The sequence below is a fragment of the Corapipo altera genome, unplaced genomic scaffold (genome assembly GCF_003945725.1).
Source record: "Corapipo altera isolate COAL_440 unplaced genomic scaffold, ASM394572v1 180, whole genome shotgun sequence".
Classification (NCBI taxonomy): domain Eukaryota; kingdom Metazoa; phylum Chordata; class Aves; order Passeriformes; family Pipridae; genus Corapipo; species Corapipo altera.
Genome location: NW_020884915.1, coordinates 4496630 through 4521828, shown reverse-complemented (window position 1 = coordinate 4521828; position 25199 = coordinate 4496630). Strand labels below are relative to the sequence as shown.

General features: G+C 43.6%; 1 protein-coding gene and 1 long non-coding RNA gene across 2 annotated transcripts; both read left to right on the top strand.

Moving 5' to 3' along the window:
* The first annotated feature begins 5171 nt into the window (after positions 1-5171).
* LOC113952807 lies at positions 5172-8542 on the top strand. Its single transcript, XR_003529658.1, has 3 exons — positions 5172-5236; positions 6676-6720; positions 8509-8542. It is a non-coding gene; the product is annotated as an uncharacterized LOC113952807 (long non-coding RNA).
* A 511-nt stretch (positions 8543-9053) lies between these two features.
* LOC113952805 (deleted in malignant brain tumors 1 protein-like) lies at positions 9054-16999 on the top strand. The gene is made up of 11 exons (XM_027655265.1): positions 9054-9466; positions 9829-9858; positions 10269-10313; positions 11416-11569; positions 11784-11998; positions 12709-12753; positions 13809-13959; positions 14269-14480; positions 14757-14929; positions 15589-15977; positions 16612-16999. Exons 1-11 carry the CDS (start codon positions 9265-9267, stop codon positions 16895-16897), a joined length of 1902 nt encoding a protein of 633 aa, XP_027511066.1. The 5' UTR covers positions 9054-9264; the 3' UTR covers positions 16898-16999.
* The last annotated feature ends 8200 nt before the right edge of the window (positions 17000-25199 follow it).

The following is a 25199-nucleotide window of genomic DNA, read 5'->3' as shown; positions in this document are numbered from 1 at the left end:
TGCTATCAAAAAGTAAATGGAAATCAAACAGTTCCTGTTCTGTACAACGTCCCCTCACTGTAAGGTAAAAGTGCTTGATTTCTGTTACCTCTTACTGACATTTGGTAAGCAAATCTTGTTGCATTCAAAGAGGTTGGTGTTCATTAGTTGGGGTGGGTTGGAGTCAGTGGTGGTCTGGGAGAAGGAGAGGAGCTGGAAGCAGAGGAGGTGCAACCAAGCAGATGAGGAGCAGTACAAAATGAGACTAGGCACAAGTTCCAAGTCTTTCATCACCATCTGCCTAGCACCTTTCCTAGATAATCCAAGTTCCCTCTTTTCCTCAACAGTACGATGTCTCTTCCAGGCACGCAAAAGCCTTTCAATAATAGCAGAGGTGGTGAATAACTAATTTTTCAGCTGCAATCTTACCCCAAAGGAACTGTCTTGTTAGGTTCTCAGGTTCTTCAAGCTTTAAAGAATGTCCAACAACTATATTTGAAACATTTTGTTATGACACGTACAGCACAAACATTTTTCGCAGTTTAGCATTTTGCTCAAATGAAACTGTTTGCTGAATTCAACCTGAATTTGTGTTGAGCCTTTATTCTCCCCATTTTTCTGGCTGGAGTATGGTTACTGTTCAGGAATGTCATAGATCCTAAGTATCATAAGATCAATGAGACTATTTCCTTGTAGAGCTCTTGGCTCTCACGAAGAGCTGCCCCCACCTGCTTACCTGGATGCTCTCACCCGTAACACACCAGGCACAGGCCTTGGACAAACACTCTCTGCTCTCCTGCATGGAGACCTGCCAGTGTGGATCTGAATGTCATGCCTGCTGGAGAAGAGGGAGCCAGCAATAGAACAGATAGGAGAGGACTGGGAAAGAAACTGCAAGTCAAGAGAAAGAGGGTGTATAAGAGGAATAAAAAGAGAAGACACCCCTGTAGCCATGTGGTGGGGACTGCAGTGCCTATGTGGTTGCCCACAGCTTCTCTGTTGTTGGGACATTGTAATCAAGTAACATCTTTGGTTCTGTTCCGGCAGTGCATGGGCTCTCAGGTATCCATAGTGAACACAGCCACAGCTGCAGAACAAGGGAGACAGTGGGTGGACTGAAGAAGAGCTTGCAGTGGTGCTGAGGGAATCTGTCAAGAATGTGGAGGAATCTTTCGAGGAAGGGCAGAGCAGTCAGAGAGGCCAGGGACTGAGGAGTGCCAGCAAGTCTTCTACAGGAAAGGTCAGTTTGACACTGTTTTCTCTTGTTCACATGCTGTCAGGTGCACCACTGTGCTTGAGGAACACATTTGTAACTTAATGGCCAGAGACAAATGGCCATTACTGGAAGAAAGTGCAGCAGAGGGATGACAGGAGACTTGTATGAGGAGGGAAGCTGGTATTCCCCTGGACAGGTAGCATGGCTGTTTCCAGTGCCTAACTAAATCATTTAATCTTCACTGATCCAAGCAAACATAGTTTAATCATAAATCTTGATTTCCTTAAGCAATGAAACCATTCCTACCTTACAATTTGCTTTGGTAACACTTGTGCAAACAAAGCTTTGGACAGAGGTGCAAGGAAACTGAAAAATGGGGAGAGAGGTTGGGGACCAGTGAAGGGGTGTACCATGGAGGCTGTCTCAGCTTGGGGTGAGTGATTGGTACCTGCTTTCTGGCCCTTGATGTGTCCTATGACAGGGAAACATCATTGATGCTGTGCTAGAAATTATGGTATCAGTTAAATTTAAAGGCATTAGTGGGAACTGGATGTTAATTAGTAAAAAAATGTGAACACCTTGCATCCTTTCTCCCACCCAAAGGACAAGCATTTCATTGCACAGTTGACTTTTAAAGCAGTGATGGAGCCAAACTAAAAGACGTTTGCACACGTCTTCATCCAGTTCCAGCTTTGGTGAAACGAGCCAAGAGTCAACAAAATCCCTCACTCCATCAGCCATCCTCCCTGGTGGGAAGAAACATCTTTTTGTGCAAAAAACAGGTCAATAGCACTGTATTATTTTGCCATTGGCTCTTCAGTTTTCTCCTGCAGTATCAGGGACCATGAAGTGCCCACTGTAAATGGAGCAGTGCATTAAATGGAAGGGGTCATTTCAACGTGTGCCAACTGGTGTCTTGATCACTGACCCAGCATCTCTGGTGCTTTGGTGTGTTCCAGCCAGCCCTGCAACAGTCCCACCTCAGGGTGGTGCCTCTGGGAAAATATATTTGAAGAATGTACAAAATGCCACTCGGGGAAGGAAGATTCAGGGGTGAAAAGATGTGAGGAACAGCCCTGCGAACACAAGGTTAGAGATGATGGAGGAGGAGGAGGTGTTCCATGTGCCAGACCAGAGGTGGCCCCACAGTCCATGGAGGGATCTGTGGTGGAGCAAGAGGACACTTTCTAAAGGAACTGTGGCCATCGAGAGCTCATTTTGGATTATCCTGAAGGACTGCAGCCTGTGGGAAGGACCCATAATGGACCAAAGGAAAAGAGTGAGGAGGACAGAGCATCAGTGACAAACTGCTGTGGTCTGACCACAGTGCCCCATTCCTCTTAGTCCCCCTGTGCCACTCAGGGAGTGGGGAGGTACAGGAGTGGAATGAAGAAGTGCAGCTGAGCCTGGGTAAACAGTGGGGGAGGTGTTATTTAAGTTGTCAGAGCTTCTTACTATCAAATTCTATTTTAATTGGCAATGAAATTATATTTCTGTCAGTTGATTCTGTTTTCTGTGTGACAGTGATTTCCCTGTCCTTATCTCAACCCATTTTTTCACCTTATTTTCTCCTCCTGTGCCCTGTTGAGGAGGAGGAATGAGAGAGGGTCCAGGTGGGTGTCTTGCAGCCAGCCAAGGTTAATCCACCACACTTTCTTTTTATCCAGGGTCAGAGGAACTGGAATGCTGGGCTCCATGCAGAGAATGCCAGTCCTGGAGCAGGATGGCCATGCAGTGATCCTTGCCATTGGGGTATGTGTGGACCAACCATCCTGAGCTTGCCTCAGCCTTTCTGTTTGGAGTTGCCTCACGTCTTCTCTTTTTACATTCAAATATTAACAGGTTTTGTTGAGTTTTCAGTGGTTTTAATCTGGTTTTGCTTTTCTTTCATCTCTCGAGGATTGCAACAGCTGCCCCAATTTGTTTACCAAGCCACATCCCTTACTTCCTTCAGTCCCTCTGAGTGACCACTTCCTCCACCTGCCTTGCAAAACCATGAGAAAAGTCTACCCATGTTTACAAAGTCAATGAACTGCTTGCATGTCTAACAAACTAACCCTTTTGTTTTTTTTCTCCCTTCTCACAATGGAGTTCATGCTTCCTTTCTCCTTTTGATCTTCTTTTGGGTCTCCTCTGCTGTGTGAGCTTGAGTTTGGGTGCTGGCTGTCCAAGACAGTTGTGTTCCATGTTTCATGAAGCACAAGAATCCTGTTTCTGGGTTTCTGAAAAGTATTATGTTTGCCAATCAGTAATAAATCCAAACCCATCCAAAAATAAGAATAGGAACATCCATCATGTCAAATTTTTATTGTCTAGAAGTTTTTGCACACTTTTTCTATAAAAGAAAATGCAGAATTCTGCATGACAGAAATAACTAAGGCCCTGAGACACTTTGAAGGTTGATTGATTGACTGATTGAAGATAATCCTACTTTGAACCAGGGGTTGGACCAGACAGCCTCTGGAGGTCCCTTCCAGGCTAAATATTTCTGTGATTCTGTGGTTTTCTATATTGTTAAAGCACTGCCAAATTTAGCAGTTCTGTGCAAATGTAGGTTCTTTGATGGGCACTTGGATCCACTAAAACCCAACCATGATAATTTCTCTTTGCAAAAATCCACTGTAGAGTTCCTTTGGATGCCATTATTTAACTGTTACCTTAAATATTTGGTAAATCCCAGTGGGATGTCTGTGTCAATGCTATTAAGGGCTTCAGAAAGAGAGAATTTGGGATGATTTTTCCTTTATTTGCTATGCTTGCCTTTATCCCCGGACTTACACTCCTTGTTCTCTGGGAAAGGTTGTACCATTTAACAATGATCAGTGTATAACCACTGAATTTTGGCTTGAATTTGAAACAAAAGTCAAAATGCTACTTTGGGAGTTTCAGATTTGCTGTAGACAGCTTGTAGAGCTTAAACATACTGAGTCTTGCTGCCCTGGTGATGATCCTTCAGAGCACACTGAAGGATGAACAGGAGGAGGTCAGAAAAAGATGAGGATACTCACTTTTACTGCATGTTTTTGTGACATCTGTTAGGACAGAAATATACATAAATGAAGTCTGGGGGAATTCAAGACAACTCAGCATTCTAGTTCCAAATTCTTCTACCCCTAGAAAGTTGGTAAGTAACTAATATTTGAGAAATTCATGATGGCAAGTTAGGTGTGATAAAAGGACGAGAGGGAACGGTCTGAGATTGCACCAGGGGAGGTTCAGGTTGGATACTAGGAAAACTTCCTTCACAAAAGAGTTGTCAAGCATTGGAAGAGGATGCCCAGAGAACTGGTGGAATCACCATCCCTGGAAGTGTTCAAAAGTCAGGTTGGCACGGCACTTGAGTGATATGGTATAGGTGTTGACAGTTGGACTCAGTGATCTTGGAGGCTTCGTCCAACCTTAATGATTTGACTCAGTCCCTGAAACTGCACCTTCACAACAACGTTAAGGGACTGGAAACATGATGGTTGTCTCTGTCTGATGCCCTTGAAGCAGAGGGTGGCTGTACCAGAGCCCAGGCCAGTACGAAGGGTCTCCATAAGCCCCTCGATTATTTCCCACCACAGTCTTACCCTTCCACATGTGCAGTCCCAAAAAGGAAAGCTCTTCTACACCATCTTAAAAAGCAGCTTTGGCTCAGATTGAGCTCAAACCTAAGAGCAAGAAAGGGACGTGTTACATAACTGACCACAACTGAACTTCACAGCCAAAGAGGGATGGGAGGGAAAAACACCAGCTACTGTAACCACTTTTGATCTCTGCTGCCCCTGAATCAGATGTCAGGTGGTGTCTTCTTGCAGAACCAGGAAGCTATAAATCCTGATTAACAAATCAAACATGGAAGTTAAGGAAGTGAGAGCAGTGGAGAATGTGGTGTTGACCTACTGAAGCGAGAGATTGGGCTGCTGAGCTACACCCTTTAGTGTAGTCCCTGCCTATAAATTCTGGTGCCCTCCTGTACCAGGAGCTCCAAGGAGATGGCTGCCACCATGATCTTGTCTTGGATGGTGATGATAAGTCTTCAAATTCAGCTGGATGCAGGTAACAAGTCTCAATTCTGATCACCTCTGTGGCTATGTTTCACCTCAGGATAATGCTGAGATTTAAGGGTAAAAGAGGATTTACCAGCACAGATTAGTTCTTTTGAAAACCGTGAGCAGGTCAAAGCTATGAGCTGAGCAAATAAATTTTACTGAAACTGCTTAATGACTTTAATTTTTTTCTCACCATTTTTGTAAAGAGCCCAGTAAAATAAAATTAAATGAATATACGGTAAAGCCAATGACATAAATTTCCAATTCTTTATACTGGGGTAATGGATTTAAAGACTAATAAGTATTTTCTGGACTAAAGATATGTTTATTTTAAAGAGGTACACTTTGAACCATGGAATTTGTATTTGATTAGATACATTGGTATGACCAACACATTGGTGTTTAACAACAGAGAGCCCCAGATAAAAAAAGTATGGTACATGTCCCTATGATATCATTATTGTAGTTACTAGACTACAATAGGAATTACTGTAATTATTTTTTTTATTCTAATTTCCCACAGGCTAACTCCTCCTACAAGTGTAATTTGATTTGCTTGCAGAGGCATTGGGGGGTCTGATGGTAGGGAGGATGTTTCCAACAGGGTAAAATAGTCCTTCTGTGTTCAAAAAACATTTTCCCATTTTTCAGGTGAGGCTTCCCCGGCTGAGCAGAGTGCCAGCATGGTGTTGGGAGAGACAAGGCGTTTCTTTTTAGTAGCTGCTGTTGCATTCTTTATGCAGGAGGGTAGGATGGAAAAAGATCAAAGGTGTTGGCACAGCTACTGTCTTTCCATCCCTTCCTCTTCCAGGTGTAAAATTCTGGAATGAACTTGGCTTGGGCTAATGAACCAAAAGCAAAAATCTGCTTTCCCTTTTTGTGCTCCCACATATATGGTGGAAAGAAATAACCATTCAGGGCTATTTCCTCAGGTTTTTAATGCCCTTGTTATTTACTCCCTCCAAAAATATTTGAGGTGCAATTAGTAATGCTGAAAACTAAGCTGGGATGTTGATGTTCAGCTGGAAAATACTGAGTTACTGTTTAATCCTTTCATTACCATCTAATTAATTCAGGTTTAAAGCCTTGCATGCATGAGGAGCAGTGCGGTGGGATGCATTGCAAAGTACCCTAATAACTGAAAACATTACACATGTCCCTATTAGGATCTTCTGCATCCAGAAATCACTTTAAATAAATAAACTGCGAGTTTGAGAGACAATAAGTTTTATGATATATGATATTAGTGAGGTCATATTCCCATGTATCAGGTTGTCCCTAGAGAGGGATTTTTATCACCACTAACCCACTCCCTTGAAAAACATCTCTCATCCCTTTACCAATGCCACCAGGGGATCCTGTGCGTGCAAACTTCCCATCCTTATTATTTAATTCATGTAATGTTCTTCAATTTTTTGTTGTTGCTTGTGTTGACACTGTCTGCAGCATGGACAACAGGAGATGCTGAACCAGAAAGGCCTCTAACAACAGGTAATTTTAAAATTATATAAAAATACACATTTTTTATAGAATTGGCATTGCTAAATATTTTCTCCAGGCTGATGCTTGCATCTGAGAACTCTTCTAGTTTAGTTGTAGCCAATGTAGCCAACCCATCAGCTTAGTCAGGGTCTCAGTATCCTTCAGGCTGGGCTCCCATGTCTGAATGCATCCATACAGAATCTATATGGTAGTACACACATGCACTTAAAATGCAGCATATAAGTGAATGTGTGTCCCTCTTCTCAGAGAAAGAATGAGAGCCATCAATGCAATGAAAAGCTTCATTAAGTCAGTCCTTGGGCTAAAACCTTGGGATCACAATGCCATGTTAAAAACAGAGTCTATATAAATGCAGCAGTTTCTGAGTATTTGAAAGCCCACAGCAAAGTTATCCACAGTTTGCACAGACAAATTTTGACTGAAGGCAGGTTTGTAGACCATTTTCCAATGACCTTTACAGAGACAAAACAGGACTCACATGAAATGCCCTTATTAATTTGGATTATGTTTATAAATTTTGATATGTTTGGTGCTGTCATCTGATCACAGAAGCACTAGGAAGGAGATCACCTTTCCCCGGGTGCCAGAGCCCTGCCCTACGGGACACCCTCGATCTCCTAGTGCCACCTGGAGGCTTTCCATCAGCTGTACAGGAGCCTTAGCAGGGAAAACCCTTCTTTGACCTAGTTACTGACTCCAGCGGCAGTCAGGAGCACGGTATTGATGAAATCAGTGGTGTTGGAAGCGGAAGGGAATGAGAGAAGTTTAGATGTAGTGGGAACGTGAGCAGAACCCGTGACAGGGAGCTTTTGGATGTGCAGCCTCCCTTGTCACTGGCCTCGCTCTGACCATCTCCCCGGATATTTTGTGTCACCTTCATTTCTGTTAGGATTTTTGTCCTTCTTTGGTTTGGAGAAAGGGAGGGAGAGGCAGTTGTTCACAGCCTATTCTCATGCCAGTAGCAGAGCCATCAGCTTCTGATCAGATCAGGTGAAACCAGCAGAGAGAATCAGAGAATTGTTTAAGTTTGAAAACACCTCTTGGATCAGAGTCCAGCCATTAACCCAGCACTGCCAAGCCCACCACTAAGCCATGGCCCACACATTTACACCTATACATCTTTTACATGTCTTTTAAATCCCTTCAGGGACAGTGACCCCACTGCTGCCCTGGGCAGCCTGTTCCAGAGCTTGACAACCTTTTCCATGATTACATTTTCCCTGATCTCCAATCTAAACCTCCCCTGGCTCAACTTTAGGCTATTTCCTCTTGTCCTATCACTTGTTACTTCAGAGAAGGGACTGACCTCCACCTGGCTATCTCCTTCCAGGAAGTTATAGAGAGAAATAAGGTCCCCCTCCTGAGCCTTCTCTTCTCTAAGCTGAGCCCCTCCATCTCCCTTGGGTGGATCCCATCCGACCCAAAGATTTGTGGGTGTCCCTGACAATTTCCTCTTGGATTTTGGGGGCTTCATTCTGTTCCCTATCCCTGTCTTCCAACTCAGGGGGCTGGGTACCCTGAGAAAACTGCTCTGACTTCAAGGGCATTTGGCACTTTCTGGGCCAGTTGCAGGTTTTTGGTGAGTTCTCAAAGAGATTTGATGGTTAATGGAAGGAAAAACTTCTGTGATTTACTAAAATAAAAAGAAATCTCCTAGATCTAAAATTTGTTGGCCACTAATTCCTGGAGACTGAAACAGGGTTTGAGGAAGTTTAGTATCATATTTGTCTTTTTGGCCTTCACATATGGTATCATCTATGTTTTTTCCTTCTCTAGAAGAAGCACTACATCCCCCGACAACACTTGACCCCATGAGCTGTAAGTAGAATTTACCAGATTATTACTTCACATGATAGTGATAGCTTTATGTTTTTATCATAGTATTTATTCTTGGGAACAAATTATTATGATGAAAAAGTTCATGCTTGCCCTAGGGTGGGGCCAGGGATGTATGCAAGAAGTAAATTATCCGGGAGCCAGGAACTCAGGGATGGCTCTGCCCTCCAGCAACCAGCCTCCTTGCTAGAAATAAAAAGATCTGTCACTTGTGCCCTTCTATGGGGACTTGACTCACTGGGGAAAGGGTAGAGAGTGCTGACAACTTCCAGAAAATTTGTCCTAATTCATTTGCTCTCTTTTTGTTTTTTTCCCTGCTTATTCTTCTCCATGGCTCCAGTCATAGCTTATGGTGAGTGTGTCTGCCAAGGCCCTTCTGGTGGCCCTGGGCACAGGGGTGGGACCTGCTGCTGGCCCAGCCTGTCTGTCCCTCAGCATGGGAGACAAGCAGGGGCTGCCAGCCCTGAGCTGTGCTGTGGGTGCAGATGGGTGCCTAGAGAGGACGTGGGAGCCTGTGCTCTCCTGTCCAATACCACTGCCTGAGCCCAGAGCACTGCTGGCCTGACACAGGGGTTTGTGTCTCTCCAAGAACCATGGCCGAGGCTGAGGCTGAGCGGTGGGCCAAACCGCTGCGCAGGCAACGTGGAAATCCAGTTCCTTGGAAGCTGGGAGAAGGTGTGTGGCTACCTTTGGAACATGGAAGATGCTGAGGTTGTGTGCAGGCAGCTCGACTGTGGATCACCCCTTGGAGTGATGCACAATTTCCCTTCGAGCGACTCATACCCGTACTTGATCACGGAGGTGAATTGTGCCGGGTATGAAGACAATTTGTTGCAGTGCCCCTACAGCTACCAGTACTATGTCTGTCATCATGGAGATGCTTCTGTGATATGCTCAGGTGGGTTTTTGTGTTTTGGGGGCAGTTTCCTGAAGAAAACCTACGTGGTGTTTATGTGAGGCTAGATGAAGCCTGTCCAACCCTTGCTCTGTGCTCTGCAGGGCAGCAGAGGGTCATAGGTCCACATCCCTAATGCAGGGGCCCATGTTTCAGAGGGAGTACTCTTCTGCACTTGCAGATTGTGCTCATGATGTCTGGGATTTTGCAGACTGCTCCTGTGCAGACTGAGGAGGGTGATGGTTTTTAGCCAGGCCATCCTCCGCATGGATCCCTTCATAGCTCTCCATGAGATTATAGTATGTACTCTGAGAGGAGATGAGGAATCTGAGTGCTTCACACCCTCTGGTTTTCTCTCTTTGCAGACTCAGGACTAACAGTGCCTCCACCAGCAGGTAACTAGAGATTTCTATTTATGTACTACTTTTCTGTGGGGTGTTCTGCCTCTGGGACGCTCTGTATTCATCAGAGCTGAAGACCCAAATGTGGGCTGCACTTACAGACCCAGGGTAACATCCCTGATGCTCAGGATGACGTGGGATTGCTTGGGATCCTTTGTGACTGAGCAGCCACTTCTTCAGGGGGAGAGATTTTGCACTAGTCTTAATGGTGCCACAGTGGGGATGCCCTTGAGCAAGTGCTGGGGCAGATGACACTGCATCTGCTCAGTCCTGCCTCATTACAGTGCCCACTGTGGCTTTCGGGTTTCCTTCTCCCAAGGTTCCCCTTGGATAGGGGGGTCTCCCAGAGGGGTGATCCTCTTAGGCAAAGCACTACACTCTCACTTGCTGCTCTCTCCCTGCAGTGAGAGCTATCTCCAGCGAGATGCTCCCCATGCTATGGACCACAGGTATGTCCAGAGGGGTTATGGGGTCTGACTAGATTCTGCCTTCAGTTATGGATCACAGAATTACAGGATGGTTGAGGTTGGAAGGGATTTCTGGAGTAATGCGGTCCTAAGCCCTGGCTAAAGCAGGGTTGCCTGGAGCTGATTGCTCAAGGCCATGATCAGATGGCTTTTGGCTATCTCCTAGAATGGAGAGTCCACCACCTCTGTGGGCAACCTGTGCCTGTGTTTAGTCACCCTCCCAGTGAAAAAGTGGGGTGGGGTCACTCCCAGACGAACTGTTCCTTTTAGGCAAAATGCTGTGTTCACCTGCTGCTCTCTCCCTGCAGAACAAGGTAATCCCAGATGGGTGACCACAGGGACATGGACCTCAGGTAGGTTCAGAGGACTGGGGGCCGGAGTAGTCAGACCCCTGGGGTTATGGATCACATAAATCACAGGAGGATTAATGTTGGAAAGAATTTTCAGAGGTCATCTGATCCAGTCCACCTGGCTAAAGCCAGGTCCCCCCAAGCTTGCTGCCTATGAGTGTGTCCAGGAGTCTTTTGACTGTATCCAACATGGAGAGTCCACCACCTCTGTGGGCAACCTGTGCCTGTGCTCAGTCACCCTCCCAGTGAAAAAGTGTTTCCTTATATTCAGATGGAGCCTCCTGTGCTTCACTTTGTGCCATGAGCTCTTGTCCCCTCTCTGGGCAGCACTGGAAGGAGCCTGGCTTTCCGACAAGGCTGACTGCCAGCAGGGTTTTACTCTTAGGCAAAATGCTGCTCACTCACCTGCTGAGTTCTCCCTGCAGCACCCCATAGTTCCAGCTCCATCTCCCCCAGTGTCATTGACAACATTTAAGTCCAGAGGTGTTAAGGGGTCTGCTTATCTCCTGCCCCAGGTGTCCTGTTGGATGGCCAACCCCAGAGATTGGGGTTACTGCACAGACCGAGCACAAGCCATGCTCTGGTTGGGGGGACACCAGGATGATGCTTTGGGTTGGTGGCACGTGCCCAGGAGGGAGGGTCTGTGTGGGGCTGTGGCAGAGCCTCCTTGGTGGGGCCTTTCTCTGAGGGCTCCAGGTGATGGGATGCCAAGAGGTCTGTGCTCCTCTCCACAGGGACAGGCTCCTGTGGTGGCTTACTGCAGGGTCTGTGGGGCTCCATCGAGAGCCCGGGCTACCCCAACTCCTACCCCAACAACGTCCGCTGCGTGTGGCGCATTCGGCTGTGGGACCCGGCCCGCAGAGTGGAGCTCCGCTTTTCGGATGTGGAGTGAGTCCTGGGCAGGGGGGGCTGGCTGTGGGCTCAGGGGCGGCTTCGTGCCCACTGCGGGGCCTTGGCTGCAAATGCCCGAGCCCTGGGGCAAGGCAGGGATGGGCTGGGATGGGCTGGGATGGCTGGGCCCTGCAGCTCCAGCTGGGGCTCGGGGCTCGTGCCGGGAGGCGGCACAGCCTGCGGTGCCCACACAGCCCCCTGTCCCCACCAGGCTGGAAGGCAGCAGCTGCTCCTACGATGCCATCGAGGTGTTCGACGGCGGGTCCCCTGGGGGTCCGCTCCTGGGCACTGTTTGCACCAACACCTCTCGAGTCTTCACGTCCTCCGGACACCAGCTCACCGTCCTGTTTCACAGTGACATCAGCATCACCAGGAGAGGTTTCCTGGCCTACTATTCCTCATTTCTTGCCTTCAACAGCACTGCAGGTAAGACCTGAGCTCTCCTGTACCCTTTGGCAGGGCAGAAGATGAGAGTCTCTCTTAAAGGGCTTCTGACGGCTCCTGACACCTGCGGGCATCCAGACCCTGTGGGCCAACTGATGGGCATTGTTGCTTGGGGGCATCTTTTTGGACAGCACGACCATGAGGCTGCTGCCAGACACTGTTTGTTTGCCTGGTGGGCAGGGATGGGGCTTTCTCCACCTCCCCCAGTGCTGCCACTGAGCCATCCTCTGTTTTTCGGGCCTGTACTGAGGGCGGAGGAGTTACTGGGTCCTGGTACTCTCATTGCTGCAGAGACCAATGCTCCTGCTCATGCTTAACTGCTTGTTTTCCCAAACCCAAGAGGGCTGATGCGCTCAGATACAGTGCAGTGAACTCCTTGTGGCAGCTGTGTGGAGGAGCAAGCGTGGCTGCTGCTCTCTGTCTGCAGCACCAGCAGCTTCAGCTCAACTCCCTCCGTGTCACTGAGCTCAGGTGGGGCTGCAGGGCTGGAGGGGTCTGGTCGCCTCCTGTCCCTGCTGAGGGTCACAGAGGGTGACTGTGGATTGCTCTTGCTGGGTCCCACCAGGTGACAGTGTTGACTGTGGGGTTTGTGTTCCTGTATCCCTGGGTTTGCTTTCAGGAGGGATGACCTGCCCTGGTCTCCTGGTCTTGGGTTAAATGCTGTGCTCTCACTTGCTGCTCTCTCCCTACAGCACCAGGTAGTTCCAACTGGGCAACTACTGTGACATCAACTTCAGGTAGGTTCAGAGGACTTGTGGCCTGAGCAAATAGACCCCTCCAGTTATGGTTCAGAGGGTGATTGGTGTGGGAGGGAATTTCCAGAGGTCATCTGGTCTAACCTGCCTACTAAAGCCACGTCACCTGGAGCTGGCTGCCTAAGTCCATGTCCAGATGGCTTTTGGCTGTATCCAAGCATGGAGAGTTGACTACCTCTGAGGGCAACATGTGCATGTGCTCAGTCAGTCTCACAGTGAAAAAGTGTCTCCTGATCTTCAGGCAGAACATACAAGGAACATCTGATGTGGGGTCCCCAGAGGAAAAGGCTCACAGTCACATCATGAACGTTGGACCAGTGAGAGAAGGGTCTTCAATGTTTGCTAGAAACTTAAAATAAAAATTTAAAGTCCCTTAGACCAGAGTAGGTGTCTTGTTCATTCTTTAGGTTAAAAGAAGTAAAAGTGGATTTTATTTTCTAATTTGGAATATCATTTAAAAGATGTTGTCCATTTACACATTTCTTTTTTCTCGGAATAGTTTGAGCTTGCACTTGAAAGTATCCTCGAAATCTTTGACTTCATTTTACTACTAGACTTTTTTTAGGTCTTGATTCCCCTGATATTTGATTAAGCTGCAACTGATCTGTATATAAATCATACAATTTTTTGACTGTGGCATAAGTTCTTCATGTTTATTTTGAAACAAAATTTGATCTTCTTCTTGTCTTCCCTTTTGTCATTAGCAATTGTAATGGGGGTGAATGAGGCTCACCTGGGACTTCTCTTTCAAGGAATAGCTGACCTCCAGAAGTCCAACCTCAATAATTGTGCAGTTCTGTGTCAAAGATCCATAACCTGCTAGTGCAGACCCTGAAGATCAGTATTATAAAAGCTATTCAGTGTGTTTAGCATCTCCTAACCCGTATTCAGATGTATATGAACCTAATAAAAAGACCACAGAAGCTGGTAGAAGTCATTGCCTCTGAATTTTAGACATAAACTCCATGTAGGCATATTCCAAAAGCAGCTTTAAGTGGTGTATACGTATCTTTTCCTTCTCATATTTTTCTCTACAGAAGATTACTCTTGTGGTGGCTTGCTTTCCTCTTCATCTGGTACATTACAGAGTCCATTTTACCCCCAAAATTATCCAAACAATGCCAACTGTGTGTGGGAAATAGAAGTAAAGAGCAACTTCCTTGTCACACTTAGATTTGAAGATATTCAGTAAGTAAGAATTTATTACTTGGGAAGATCAAGGTATGGGACTGACAACTTGGACTTACTAAGCAAAGGCCTACTTGATTTAAAGGATCTTTTTCAAAGTCTTTAAGTACATCTGAGATGAGAAATGTGTTCATTTTTGTTTATTTAGTAAAAAATGTGGTTGGCATCTAGTGAGACCGAAATTTCTATCTTAAATATTTGATAGTCACATCAGTAAAATGCACTCTTCTGCTGTAAACAGGTAATCTGAGTGAAAAAAAAAATAAAAAAATTTAAGCATTTAACTAAGTATTCATGTTTGCTCCCCAGGATGGAAGGTGGCAGATGCCTCTCTGACTACATAGAAGTTTATGATGGGCCCCTGCACACCTCTCCTCTCCTTGGGAAGTTCTGTTCTGGTTATTATCGCACATACACGTCCTCCTCAAACCTGATGACTGTCCGATTTCACAGCAACTCTCGATACACATACAGAGGGTTTCAGGCCTACTATTACTCCACTATAGCAGATTCAAGCACTAGTAAGTTCATCTTTAAAGCAGAAGTAAAAATTGCCTCTCAATTATTTGCTAATTCACTGATTGTTAAACTTGTTGTACCAATTTCACCCATTTCATGTTATTTTAAATTAGATCTGTAACATTTTCATGCAGGTTCAAATATATAATTTGGATTCTGAACTCCTTCAGTCATATCAGCTGCTTCTTCAAAAGATATTGTTAACTTAATTCACAACTTCCAACCTTTTTCGGGACACTTCAGGGAGCTTGTAACATGTTTTCTTTTCCATCCCCCAGCACTGCTGTGTTTGCCAGACTACATGCATGTAGTTGTGAGCAGATACTTCCTTCAGTCCCATGGCTATTCTGTTTGGGATCTCACCTTGAATGACCCCCTTTGCACACCCAACATCACATCAGAGGCTGTTGTGTTCGACATTCCGTACACTCGCTGCGGCACAGTCAGAGAGGTAGGAATAAATGTTCCAACAAAATGGGCAAACATTGGGAGGACATAATAATTCAAACAGAAGAATTAGCTTTGAAAACCAGCACAAATTGGAAGCTATACTGAGGTCTGCAGGGACTGGAAGTGTCCTCTCCCTCTCCTGAGGGATAAGGTTTTTTAGCACTTTGTATTTCCTGCATCTGCTGCCGGGGCATTCCCTAATAGCCTGTTATCAATCTTTTCAGGAATAAGTTGTGGAAGAAAGAAAATATTTGGCATTTTCAAGGTTCCAGGCTAAATGCAATGGTTAAAAATGTCTCAAAGCTTTCATTAAATATGACCAATCATGTTTGAAGCCAGATTTTAGCTTAAATACTGTGCTGGACCTGAACCTTTGTGTCTATAATGTTTAAAGTATTTTAGAGGTTGTATTTAATTCAGTTATGTCTGCATTTAATGTGAGTAATTTTCTAGGCCAATATTGTAGGCACTGTGTATCACATGGAGATTACAGATTCTTATCTTGAGGACAGAAATTACTGGATTCAAACTTTCCCATGGCAGACTTTCTGGGAAATGATGTTTTTACTGTGTGCGTTGCTGTAAGGACACAGCAAAGTTTGAATGTACAATAGGGTACCTGACTACATGAATTAATTTTGCCTTTTATGCGCCAAACAGGGAAACAACAACACAATCAGCTATTCCAACGTTATTAAAGGGTCTTCTTCTGGTGCTGTAATCACAAGAAACAGAAATCTTCACCTGCATGTCAACTGCAAGATGCTCGAGGACACATGGGCACAAACGATGTACGTCGCAGACAACAATTTTGAAGTCAATGAAACTCAGTACAGCAGATATGATGTGAACCTCACGTTTTATGACTCTTCATACTTCTCGCGGCCAGTGTACGACTCACCATACTATGTCCATATCAACCAGAACTTGTTCCTTCAAGCCTACCTGCACAGCTCTGATCCAAACCTGGTGCTATTCCTGGACACGTGTGTGGCATCTCCAGCTCCCCATAACTCTACGGCAGTAACCTATGATATAATCAGGAATGGGTGAGCTCTCATGCATAACAATTGCAGATAGACCCGCCTTTGAACTCCTATATCTGTCCCATTTTTCCTTCCTTTCCCTTTCCCTTTCCCTTTCCCTTTCCCTTTCCCTTTCCCTTTCCCTTTCCCTTTCCCTTTCCCTTTCCCTTTCCCTTTCCCTTTCCCTTTTTTTTAAATTTTATTAATTTAGTGGAATAGTGTGAATATGGCATACATTAAGGTCAGCTTCTAATTAATAAGCAGGGCATTTGAGGTTTACTGGGGAGAAGGGGATGGATTGACCCAAAATATAACACACATACCCCACAGCTTAAAATGACAAGTAAACTGAGTGGCTATGACTTGTTCACCATGGATTGTTATTATCCAGGAGATAGCAGTGACATACCTCAGATAAGGTTAATTTACCTTCAAAATACATACAAACACCATGTATCTGGACACACAACAGCCTGAGGGGGAAGTAACATGGTTTATTTCTGCCAAAGAAGGGCATTTTGCTTTTCCTGCTTGCGGGTTTCTAAACCCAGTTTCATTATGTTTAGAAATCATTTCTCACTCCGTGTGTTCTACTGCATGTAAATGACCGACTGCAGTGTGTATTCATGAGATTTTTTTTTTTTTGCTTTCTTTTCAGGTGTGCTCGAGATTCTACCTATGCTGCATATTATTCACCCCACAGACACATCCTGCGCTTTACATTCGCGGCCTTCCAGTTTGTTTGGAGCGATCCAGTGGTTTACCTGCGGTGTGAACTGGTGGTGTGCAGGGCCTATGACTACTCTTCCAGGTGCTACCAAGGCTGTATTAACAGGCCCAAGAGAGAGGCAAGCTCTGGCCTAGAAAGTGTGATTGTTATTGCTGGCCCAATACAGCTTCGGGAACCTGGTTCTGAGAATAGGAATGAACCTGAGTCTAAATAAAACTGTCTCCTTTGACAGATAGATCTTTAAATGCCAATCGAATTCTGAAAGAAACTGTGCTGCTAGATTACCAGAAGTTCTAGAATAAACATTAGGAATATGCTTACTGATTCATGCCTATTAATCCCACTTCACATCAGTCATCTTCATCTCCATATAACAAAAATGCTGTTTCAGCGGTTCTGTGGGGAGTCAGTTTTGTGGTCTCTAAGCTTTTGTGTTTGTTGTTTGCTGTCTCAATGGTAAAACTGAAATGTTTAAGTTGCAGTTTAAGTTCTATAAACAGGTTCTATTAATGTAAACCTGATCCTGGATATATGAGAGTGGAAGAAGTTGGTTAATCTTTAAATCTGATCTAGAACGCCATTTTGCCCTCATTTTTTTTCATGTTTTGGTGATAACAAGATGAGGGATCAAGTGTAACTGGATTCTCTGATCTTTCCAAGCACTGGACTGTTTTGTCATCCAGGAGAACATGACTTCAACTCCTGTTCTATCTCATGTTTCTCAAGCATCATTTATTATTGCTGTTGGCCCCTGGCAGAATCATAAAATAGCCTGAGTTGGAAGGGACCCACAAGGATCATCAAGTCCAACTCCTGGCCCTGCCCAGGACACTTCAACAATCCCACCCTGTCCCTGAGATGGTTGTCCAAACAGTCCTTGAGGTCTGGAAGCCTTGGGGCCGTGCCCACTGCCCTGGGGAGCCTGTTCAGTGCCCAACCACCCTCTGGGAGGGAACCTTATTCTGATAAAACCTAAACCTCCCCTGACACAACTTCAGGCCATTCCCTTGGGTCCTGTCACTGCTCCACTGGAGAGATCATGTCTGTCCCTCTTCTTCCCCTCATGAAGAAGCTGTAGATCAGGACGAGATCTGCCCCTAGTTGCTGTTTTCAGTCTTGTAGGGTTTCTCTTGAAACATAAAGTGAAGAAACTAATTCCATACCAGATCCTGTAAGCCTTGATAAACACCAACAACTGACCACTTTTGGCAGAGTAATTTGAAGAATTGAGCAATTTCCTTGCCTTGAGTAATTTCATTGACAATTCAAGATAAAAATCCAAGTAGTGAAAAGAGGTGGGTGTGACAAAAAAACTCAGCATTGAAAGAAGCCAGAAGACCAGGGAAAGTTTGTAGCCCATTAACAACCCTCAAATTAACAACCTCTACAGTATAAGGTTCTCAAATCTTATCACAGTACCTGAACCATCACCTTACTTCTCTCAAGATGGTTATCTTGACTCTGCTAGTGAAAAATACAGCCTGGGTTGTAGAGAACACAGGTGGCTGGTTCTTGCTCCACAACAAACAGGAGTTTGTTTCCCCCTTTTTTTAGATGTAAATTAAGATCAAGAGTCCTCCTTTTCCATAGGGTAGCTGTGAGTACATTACAAACGCTAATGGAGCCCATCTGTACCTGTAAGAGGTACTTAGTAAGTCTCAGGGTGATGCAATGTGTGTCTTTACCCTTCAGCCAAGGGACTACTGGAGCTGCCCTCTAATGTTTTCTGTTTGCAGTCAGTGCTGACAAGCAAAATATTTGAACTCAAGTGCTACTGTTATACTCTCCTGAGCCTTCTCTTAAATCCTGTTTCCTATTACTTCCAATTTTTTGAGAAGTAGATAAAATTTTGCATAAAAATTTCATGGAATAATGAAACATTTCAAATGAAGAAGGTTTCATGTAGCTGAAAATACCTAGATAATCATGCATGCCTGAAAGACAAAAATTATTCTTCCAATTGCATAAGGATCATCACATATAATGTCTGAATATTTGTGACAAGCTCTTGTTAAGAAAACGAGCAATTTAAATTATTTTCTATTATGGATGATTTTCAAGATAAATTATGTAATTACAAAACCAGGAAGACTGTTTCTAGGTTGATATTTCTTGTCTTAATTCCTGAAAATGGCTCTGCATTTGGCACTCAAAATTTTGCCATCTTGAAGGACATCATCTCTAATACAGACTTTTTTCAAGCAATATGTTGTTTGTGTATGAGGTTCTTCTTCAAGAACAGGGGACTGTCACATACCTGAGTCATGAAAAAATCTAGGAAGGTCAAATTTGTGGTCCAGATCTGCTGTGAGATCAGCATTGCATAACAGCTTGTGTCTGTGACTTACTGCCTGAGTCAGGCACTTCTGTAAAATTCATACAAATCCTAATTATAGAATTACCATGATAGTACAATTATTGATACAGGTTAACCTAGCACTTCACTGTCAGTCAAAATCAATTCTGGAAAACAAAAGTCCCATGCCTAGGGGTTGTTTTGTTGTTGTTGTTGTTTAATTTGGGTTTTTTTCTTTGCCCATAAATAATTTCAAGTGCAGGCAGTATAACTTTTTTTTTTTTTCTTTTTGCAATACCAAAGCTCTGCTTCATGTAAGGCAGAGGTGCCAGTTTTTCAGCTTGCACTGCTGCAGGGAAAAAGATAACAACTACTAGCAATAAATGAGCATTATCAGGGTTGATAATGCCTTCCTGGAGTGTAGTACTTCTTGAAAACACAAACTTCTTTGAAAATTGCAAGGTGGCAAAAGGGTTGTCACTCCAAGAATGCCTGGCTGGAACCTGCCTGCTCTCTGACACTCAGTGTCTGAAAAGTTCACACATCCATCATCCTTGCTGTCAGTGCTGTAAATCTCGGTGTCGAAATAAGATACAGACTTAACGAGGTTTCCCGACTACCGACAGGTTCCGTTTCTTTAACTGCAGGTTCTTATCTCTTCTCGGAAGCAACAATTTAAGCTCTCTGACCTCCGCCCTGAGCAACTCGTTCTCAGTAGTCAGTTTATTCACTCGAGATTCTAATTTCTCTCCTAAATCCCTCTCAAAAGCCAAAGACGATTTTAGCACCTCGTTTTCTGATTTCAAAGCACTATATTCCCCATCGGCAATCTTTGCAGGAGCAGGCAAATTTTTTGCTTCTTGTTAGGCATAAGAAAAACATGCTCCTAAGACAGCACAAATATTACCTTTACCCTTCCCTTCTTTACACTTTTTCTCAGCCTGACAATACTCAATATGTTCTATTACTTTTTCCTCATCCTTCCAAAATTGCCAAGCTCATTCTTTGCCAGCTTGGGAAGGAGCACAGTTGTATTTCTGCAGTAACACATCCACGACACATGGAAAGGGCATTTTCATCCTTAGCACTGGACTGTGTGTGATAGGGCTGGCCCGGGACTGTGGCCAAGACAGGTCAAAATGAACTTCAATGTCTGCTCTCAGGTCTGCTCCACCTGAGTCAACGCTGTTGGCACCTTTATTGCAACATTGAAATATTTATTGCAATTTTATTGCAATATTATTGCAATATTATTGCAAAATTTATTGCAACTCCGGATGGCATCCTGAGTGCCATCGTGCAGCATGTCCAGGACCACCAGAGAATCAGCACTGGTGAGGCACCTCAAATGCTGGGTTCAGTTTTGGGCTCCCCACTGCAAAAAAGTCATTGATGTGCTGGAGTGTGTCGAGCTGAGAAAGGGTCTGGGGCAAAAGTCTGATGAAGAGGGTACTGTGCACATGTTCAGATCTTCTCAAGGGAAAAAACCCTTCTATCACAGTTCAATGCCTTTGACTTATCATGTGCCACTGTGATAAAAAGTAGTTGCATACAGCTAGAAAGGAATTTTCTTAGGAAGGGTCCTGAAGGGAAAGAGGGCTAAGAGGTAAACATAGATTGAGGATGAAAGTTTAACTATTCAGATGTACTTAATATTTGTGACTGAAGTATGTGGAGTAGTTAATGGTTTCTAATAAATTTCTATTATCATGCAACTGCAACCTACATAATTGCAGCAAAACACCAGGTGTCTCTATAATTTCCTACTCTATTAAATACTGGTGAATAAATAGAAAATATATCAACGTCCCCATAGTTGTATTTACACTGTCATATTTGCATTAACTGAGGTTTTCCTCACCATTACTTGGCTATGTATATCTTCTCTGGCTATATATCAAATCCTGAATTTTAGATTGAATAGTGTAGTCATTGTAGTGCTCTTAGTAAATGCAGATAATGATTGTTAATAACTGACATCTACTAATATTTTCTTTTTTTAACCACTCTTTCCTTCAGTGCTCCACCAAATCTTGTTGGAAAAGGCTTGTGGTAGCATTTATTTCTCTTTCAAGGCTGCTGGTCAGCTCAGTAAAAGTCCTTATTATTACTATTCTTAGCTCCAGTTCTTGGTTCAAAGTGACACCGATCTTCCTACAATGTAGGGGGGCAGCTATGAAGAGAACAATGGAACAAGTCAATGGCTATTGTCTTCTTCTTTTTTAAGGGGTGACTCATGAATGCTTATGACAAGAAAAAGTCAGTTCATTGTGTTATTGTGTTCACGTGAACCAGGGAACACCAAAGGCAAGGCAGTTGCAGCACAGTGAAATCCTCAAGGAAAGAATATGGGTCATTGAGGGGATGAGATGTATGAGATTCTTACAACAGATAACTTGCAAGCACAATGCAGAGTCTTTTGTGAGTACTTTGAATATTTCTATTGATCCGAGCTGTTCTTGGACCACATTTGTTGAGCTTGCAATCCATCTAAAAATATATTTCTTCATCTTAAGGTGTCTCCACCACCTTTCCCCCTTTTTATTTCTTTCTGTTATTTTTAGACAAATAGACCAATACAAAACTCTTGTTATCTAACAAGATATGTTTGCTGAAGTGCCTGGGTTGGGCAGGTGAGCCTTGCCTAACCTTTCCAGCAGGCTGTGAGCACTTGGGCAGTCAGTCACTGTGGCCAGTGCCTGCCCATGAATTATGGTACAGCTCCTAGGCTCTCTTCTTTATACTAATTCTTGGTTATTTATATGACAGCAAACACAGTGTGGAGCCCACTGGGCAGACCTTATCACTCCCCCAGCCTACCTGAAAGCATTTCTGTCTTCTAATGCTGAAGAACAAAACTTACTGCCTGGTATTGGCACGGTCATGCCCCAGTTGTACCAGGCTCTGCAGAAAGGTGTAACCCACTCTGGCTTGGCCTTTGGGAGTTTCCCAGTGTGGAGACTGAGGTATGTTTGTCCTCAATATGTGCCCTCATTGTGAAATTTGTAAGCTGAGTGCATCATTCAAGTAAGTATTTCAGCAAATATCTCCAGAATGGTTTTTGAGAAGTGTATTTGATGCCTGATCTTTCAGGGGTGAAGGAAAACACTTAACTGCCTCAGTCATTTTCAAAGAATTTGGGAGACCAGTCATAGTAGAAAAGCTACACACATAACTTCTTTAAACATTTGCTAATTAAAATATTTGACTGTAACAATATCTCTTGGCTCACAGTTAAATGTCAAGACATAGTTGCCATCTTGCAGTATCTGATACAGAAATTTGTATGTGTAAAAGTGACTTCATTTACTGTGGCAAAATTTACTAACTCCTTTTGCCTGCCTATAGATTGTTATGTAATACCTGGTAATGAGGAATGGGGGAGAAACAGGGGAGGTATATTTATGGTTGTCATTGCTCATCCATTCAGCAAATGCTAAGCTCCTGTTGCCTCAGATGGTCACGTGTAGAGCACCCCTCACATCATAAAAAACACACTGGTAGAAATGATCTGCCCAGTTAGGTGGGGAAAAAAAAGGAAATGGCACATACTACACTGTGCATTCTATCTTGCTAAATTTTTGATTCAGAGAAAATTAAACATACAGCTCAGAAAACTAGATTATGTTGCACTGAGTATTAGATTGGAGATAGAATGATTTTTAAAAAATTGATAATTTTTTCCTTGGTGCAGAATTTAATTACTAAAACTACACATTTCTAAGTCAAGCTGCTTGATGCTTTCAGATCTTTGATTAGTGCAAAGAAGAAATGCAATAAAAAGTATTAAGAAGTGTTAAGAATTATGATAGATACAAACAAAATCCACTTCTACTTTAAATGACAAACCAAAGCACACAATTTTTATATGAAAAGCATTTATATGAAAGGCTTGGGGCCTTGAGCAGAGGAAAGTCTAAAACCAGTAATCCTGACTTTTCCATGGTGGCCTTTTGTTTTTTTGGTTTTTAACCTCTGGAAGAAGATAAAATTCCTAAAGTAGACACAGCAGCACAATGTAGACATCTCAGTCCAGGGAATCTTTGGAAAGACCTAACATGAGCTGGGCTGAGTGGGGAAATCATCAAAACTACCATTGGCTAACAATGTAGGCTTGTATCTCTGGGAATCAATACCTTTAGTTCAGCTGGCTTCTTTAGGATTAAAAGCATTAAGTAACTTTAACATGGTTTTTCCTCTCCCTTAGAACCACAGCTGTTTCTCTGCTCATAAATGGACTCGAAACACAAATACAGTGAGACACGGTGCCACAGTTACACCACATGAAGGAATTCTTACTCTATTAGATTTTGAATTTCCTTGAACAACATGCAAATAAAAATTTAGAAAAATTTTTTAGTCTACTAACATGCCAAGTAAGGAGAGTTGAATTAATTTTGAATTAGCTTAATTCAGCTTCTTCTCTGCTTTTCTATGTTTATCCAGAAGAAAAATTGCTTTAAGATATTTTTTTTTTTATTATGATAACTTCTGGGAGGTAAATAGGCTGAACAAAAATCCTTGGCAAAGATATAATATCGTGGCCAGAGAGTTAGCTACAAATACATTTTCAGAGCATCTGAAGAGATGACTTTCCTTGAGCAATTCCCTTGAATAACTAGTAGTACCATTTCCTTCCTGCTGGTCCTTCTGGTTTGAAGGCAAGGTCAGGGCGTGAAGGTGAACAGATGGTAGCACTGAAGAGTTGGAAGTCTTGGAGCCAAATTGCCTTCTCTGTTCACAGCTTCTCTTTCAGTAGCCAGCTGATACTGCCAGGTGTATCTTGCCTCGGTAAAGCTCAGAAAAGAAACAGGCACAAGAGGAAGATGGAAGATCACTCAAAGCTTTTCAAAGAACTGACTGTGATTTGAATAGAGGAGTATAAAAAGGGCTGGAAGCCAAAAGCCAGGCTTGAGGATCAGATATAAAGCAGTAGGAAAGAATGCAGCTGCATGGTCCTGTAAGGCAGGAGCAGATATGGCCCATAAGAAGCATTTGCAGAGTTGTTCTGACACCCTTTTCCAGAAACCCTTTAAATGCAGGGTTGCCAAAGACCTTTGTTTGTTACGTGACCAAAATGCACGTGTGTCATGTCCTGAGGGAAATGCAGCTCTGTTCATACTATGGGTTTAGTTAGTCGTAGGTATGGGTGCTGTACAGATTGATTTCACCTGTGAATGGCTCTTCTTAAGATTTCTGATACTTATTTTTTACCGCTTTCTTAGACTTACAACCAAACATTTTTCCTGTTGAAGGGACGAAGCAAAGCAGACTAAGAGTGAAAACCTGAGCAGTGCAGGGTGGTCCCCTGATGGGGTATTACCTACCTGTGTACAACACAAAATATCTAAGAATTGAAGCCCTGCAGAGCATTCCTGGGCAGGATCACTGTGAAGACTGACTATGTTCAAGCTCCCTCCTGCAAGAAGCACGTGACAGAAAACCAGTTCATGGATCTATAACACAGAGTATTACAGTAAGTAAATATTTTTATCTATTTCTTTCTTAAACTGAAAGAAAATGATTGATCAATGGAGGCAGCAGAGCTTTCTGTAGTCTCTAACAGCTCTAAGTACCACCAAAAATGTCAACTGTGATTGAAAAATTCAATCTTCGGTAGTTTGAAACTGAATTTTTTTACTGAAATTGCATGGAAAAGATGACCTTTTTTCTTTAATCCAAGTGTAACAGTATAGCTTATGGAATACTTGTTCCAGCAAACAGCTGAGCTCTGATAGAAGATATCATCAGTCAATTGAGGCTGATTTTCTTAGGCAAACTTATTTTGGTTTCTTGTTCCTGATGTCTTTTGATTACAGTAAGACAAATCCAATCCCATGTATTCTACCTCAGTGATAGGTGGTCAAGAGCTGAGGCAGTAGTTTCTGTTTATATCATATCAAAAGACTGCTGACATGCTGCCAGGAATGTGTCCTAATAACCCCCATTATTTGCAGACTTTTATGGTACTTTATTTTGCAAAAAACATTGTGCTGCTCTGATGTCAGCTTGTGCAATAGAGAAGAGAGATAACCTAAGGCACATTACGTACAGAGGATGCCGGCCTTTTAGCAACTGTGAGTCAAAGGTGCCTGTTATCAAGGCATAGGCCCTCATATAAGTTCCAGAACTTTCACTGGATGTGCCAGAAATGCACCAGTCAGCTGAAAGTGGTGAGGCCTGGTAAGAAGCCTGTTGGCCAAGTTTGTGTTCAAGAACC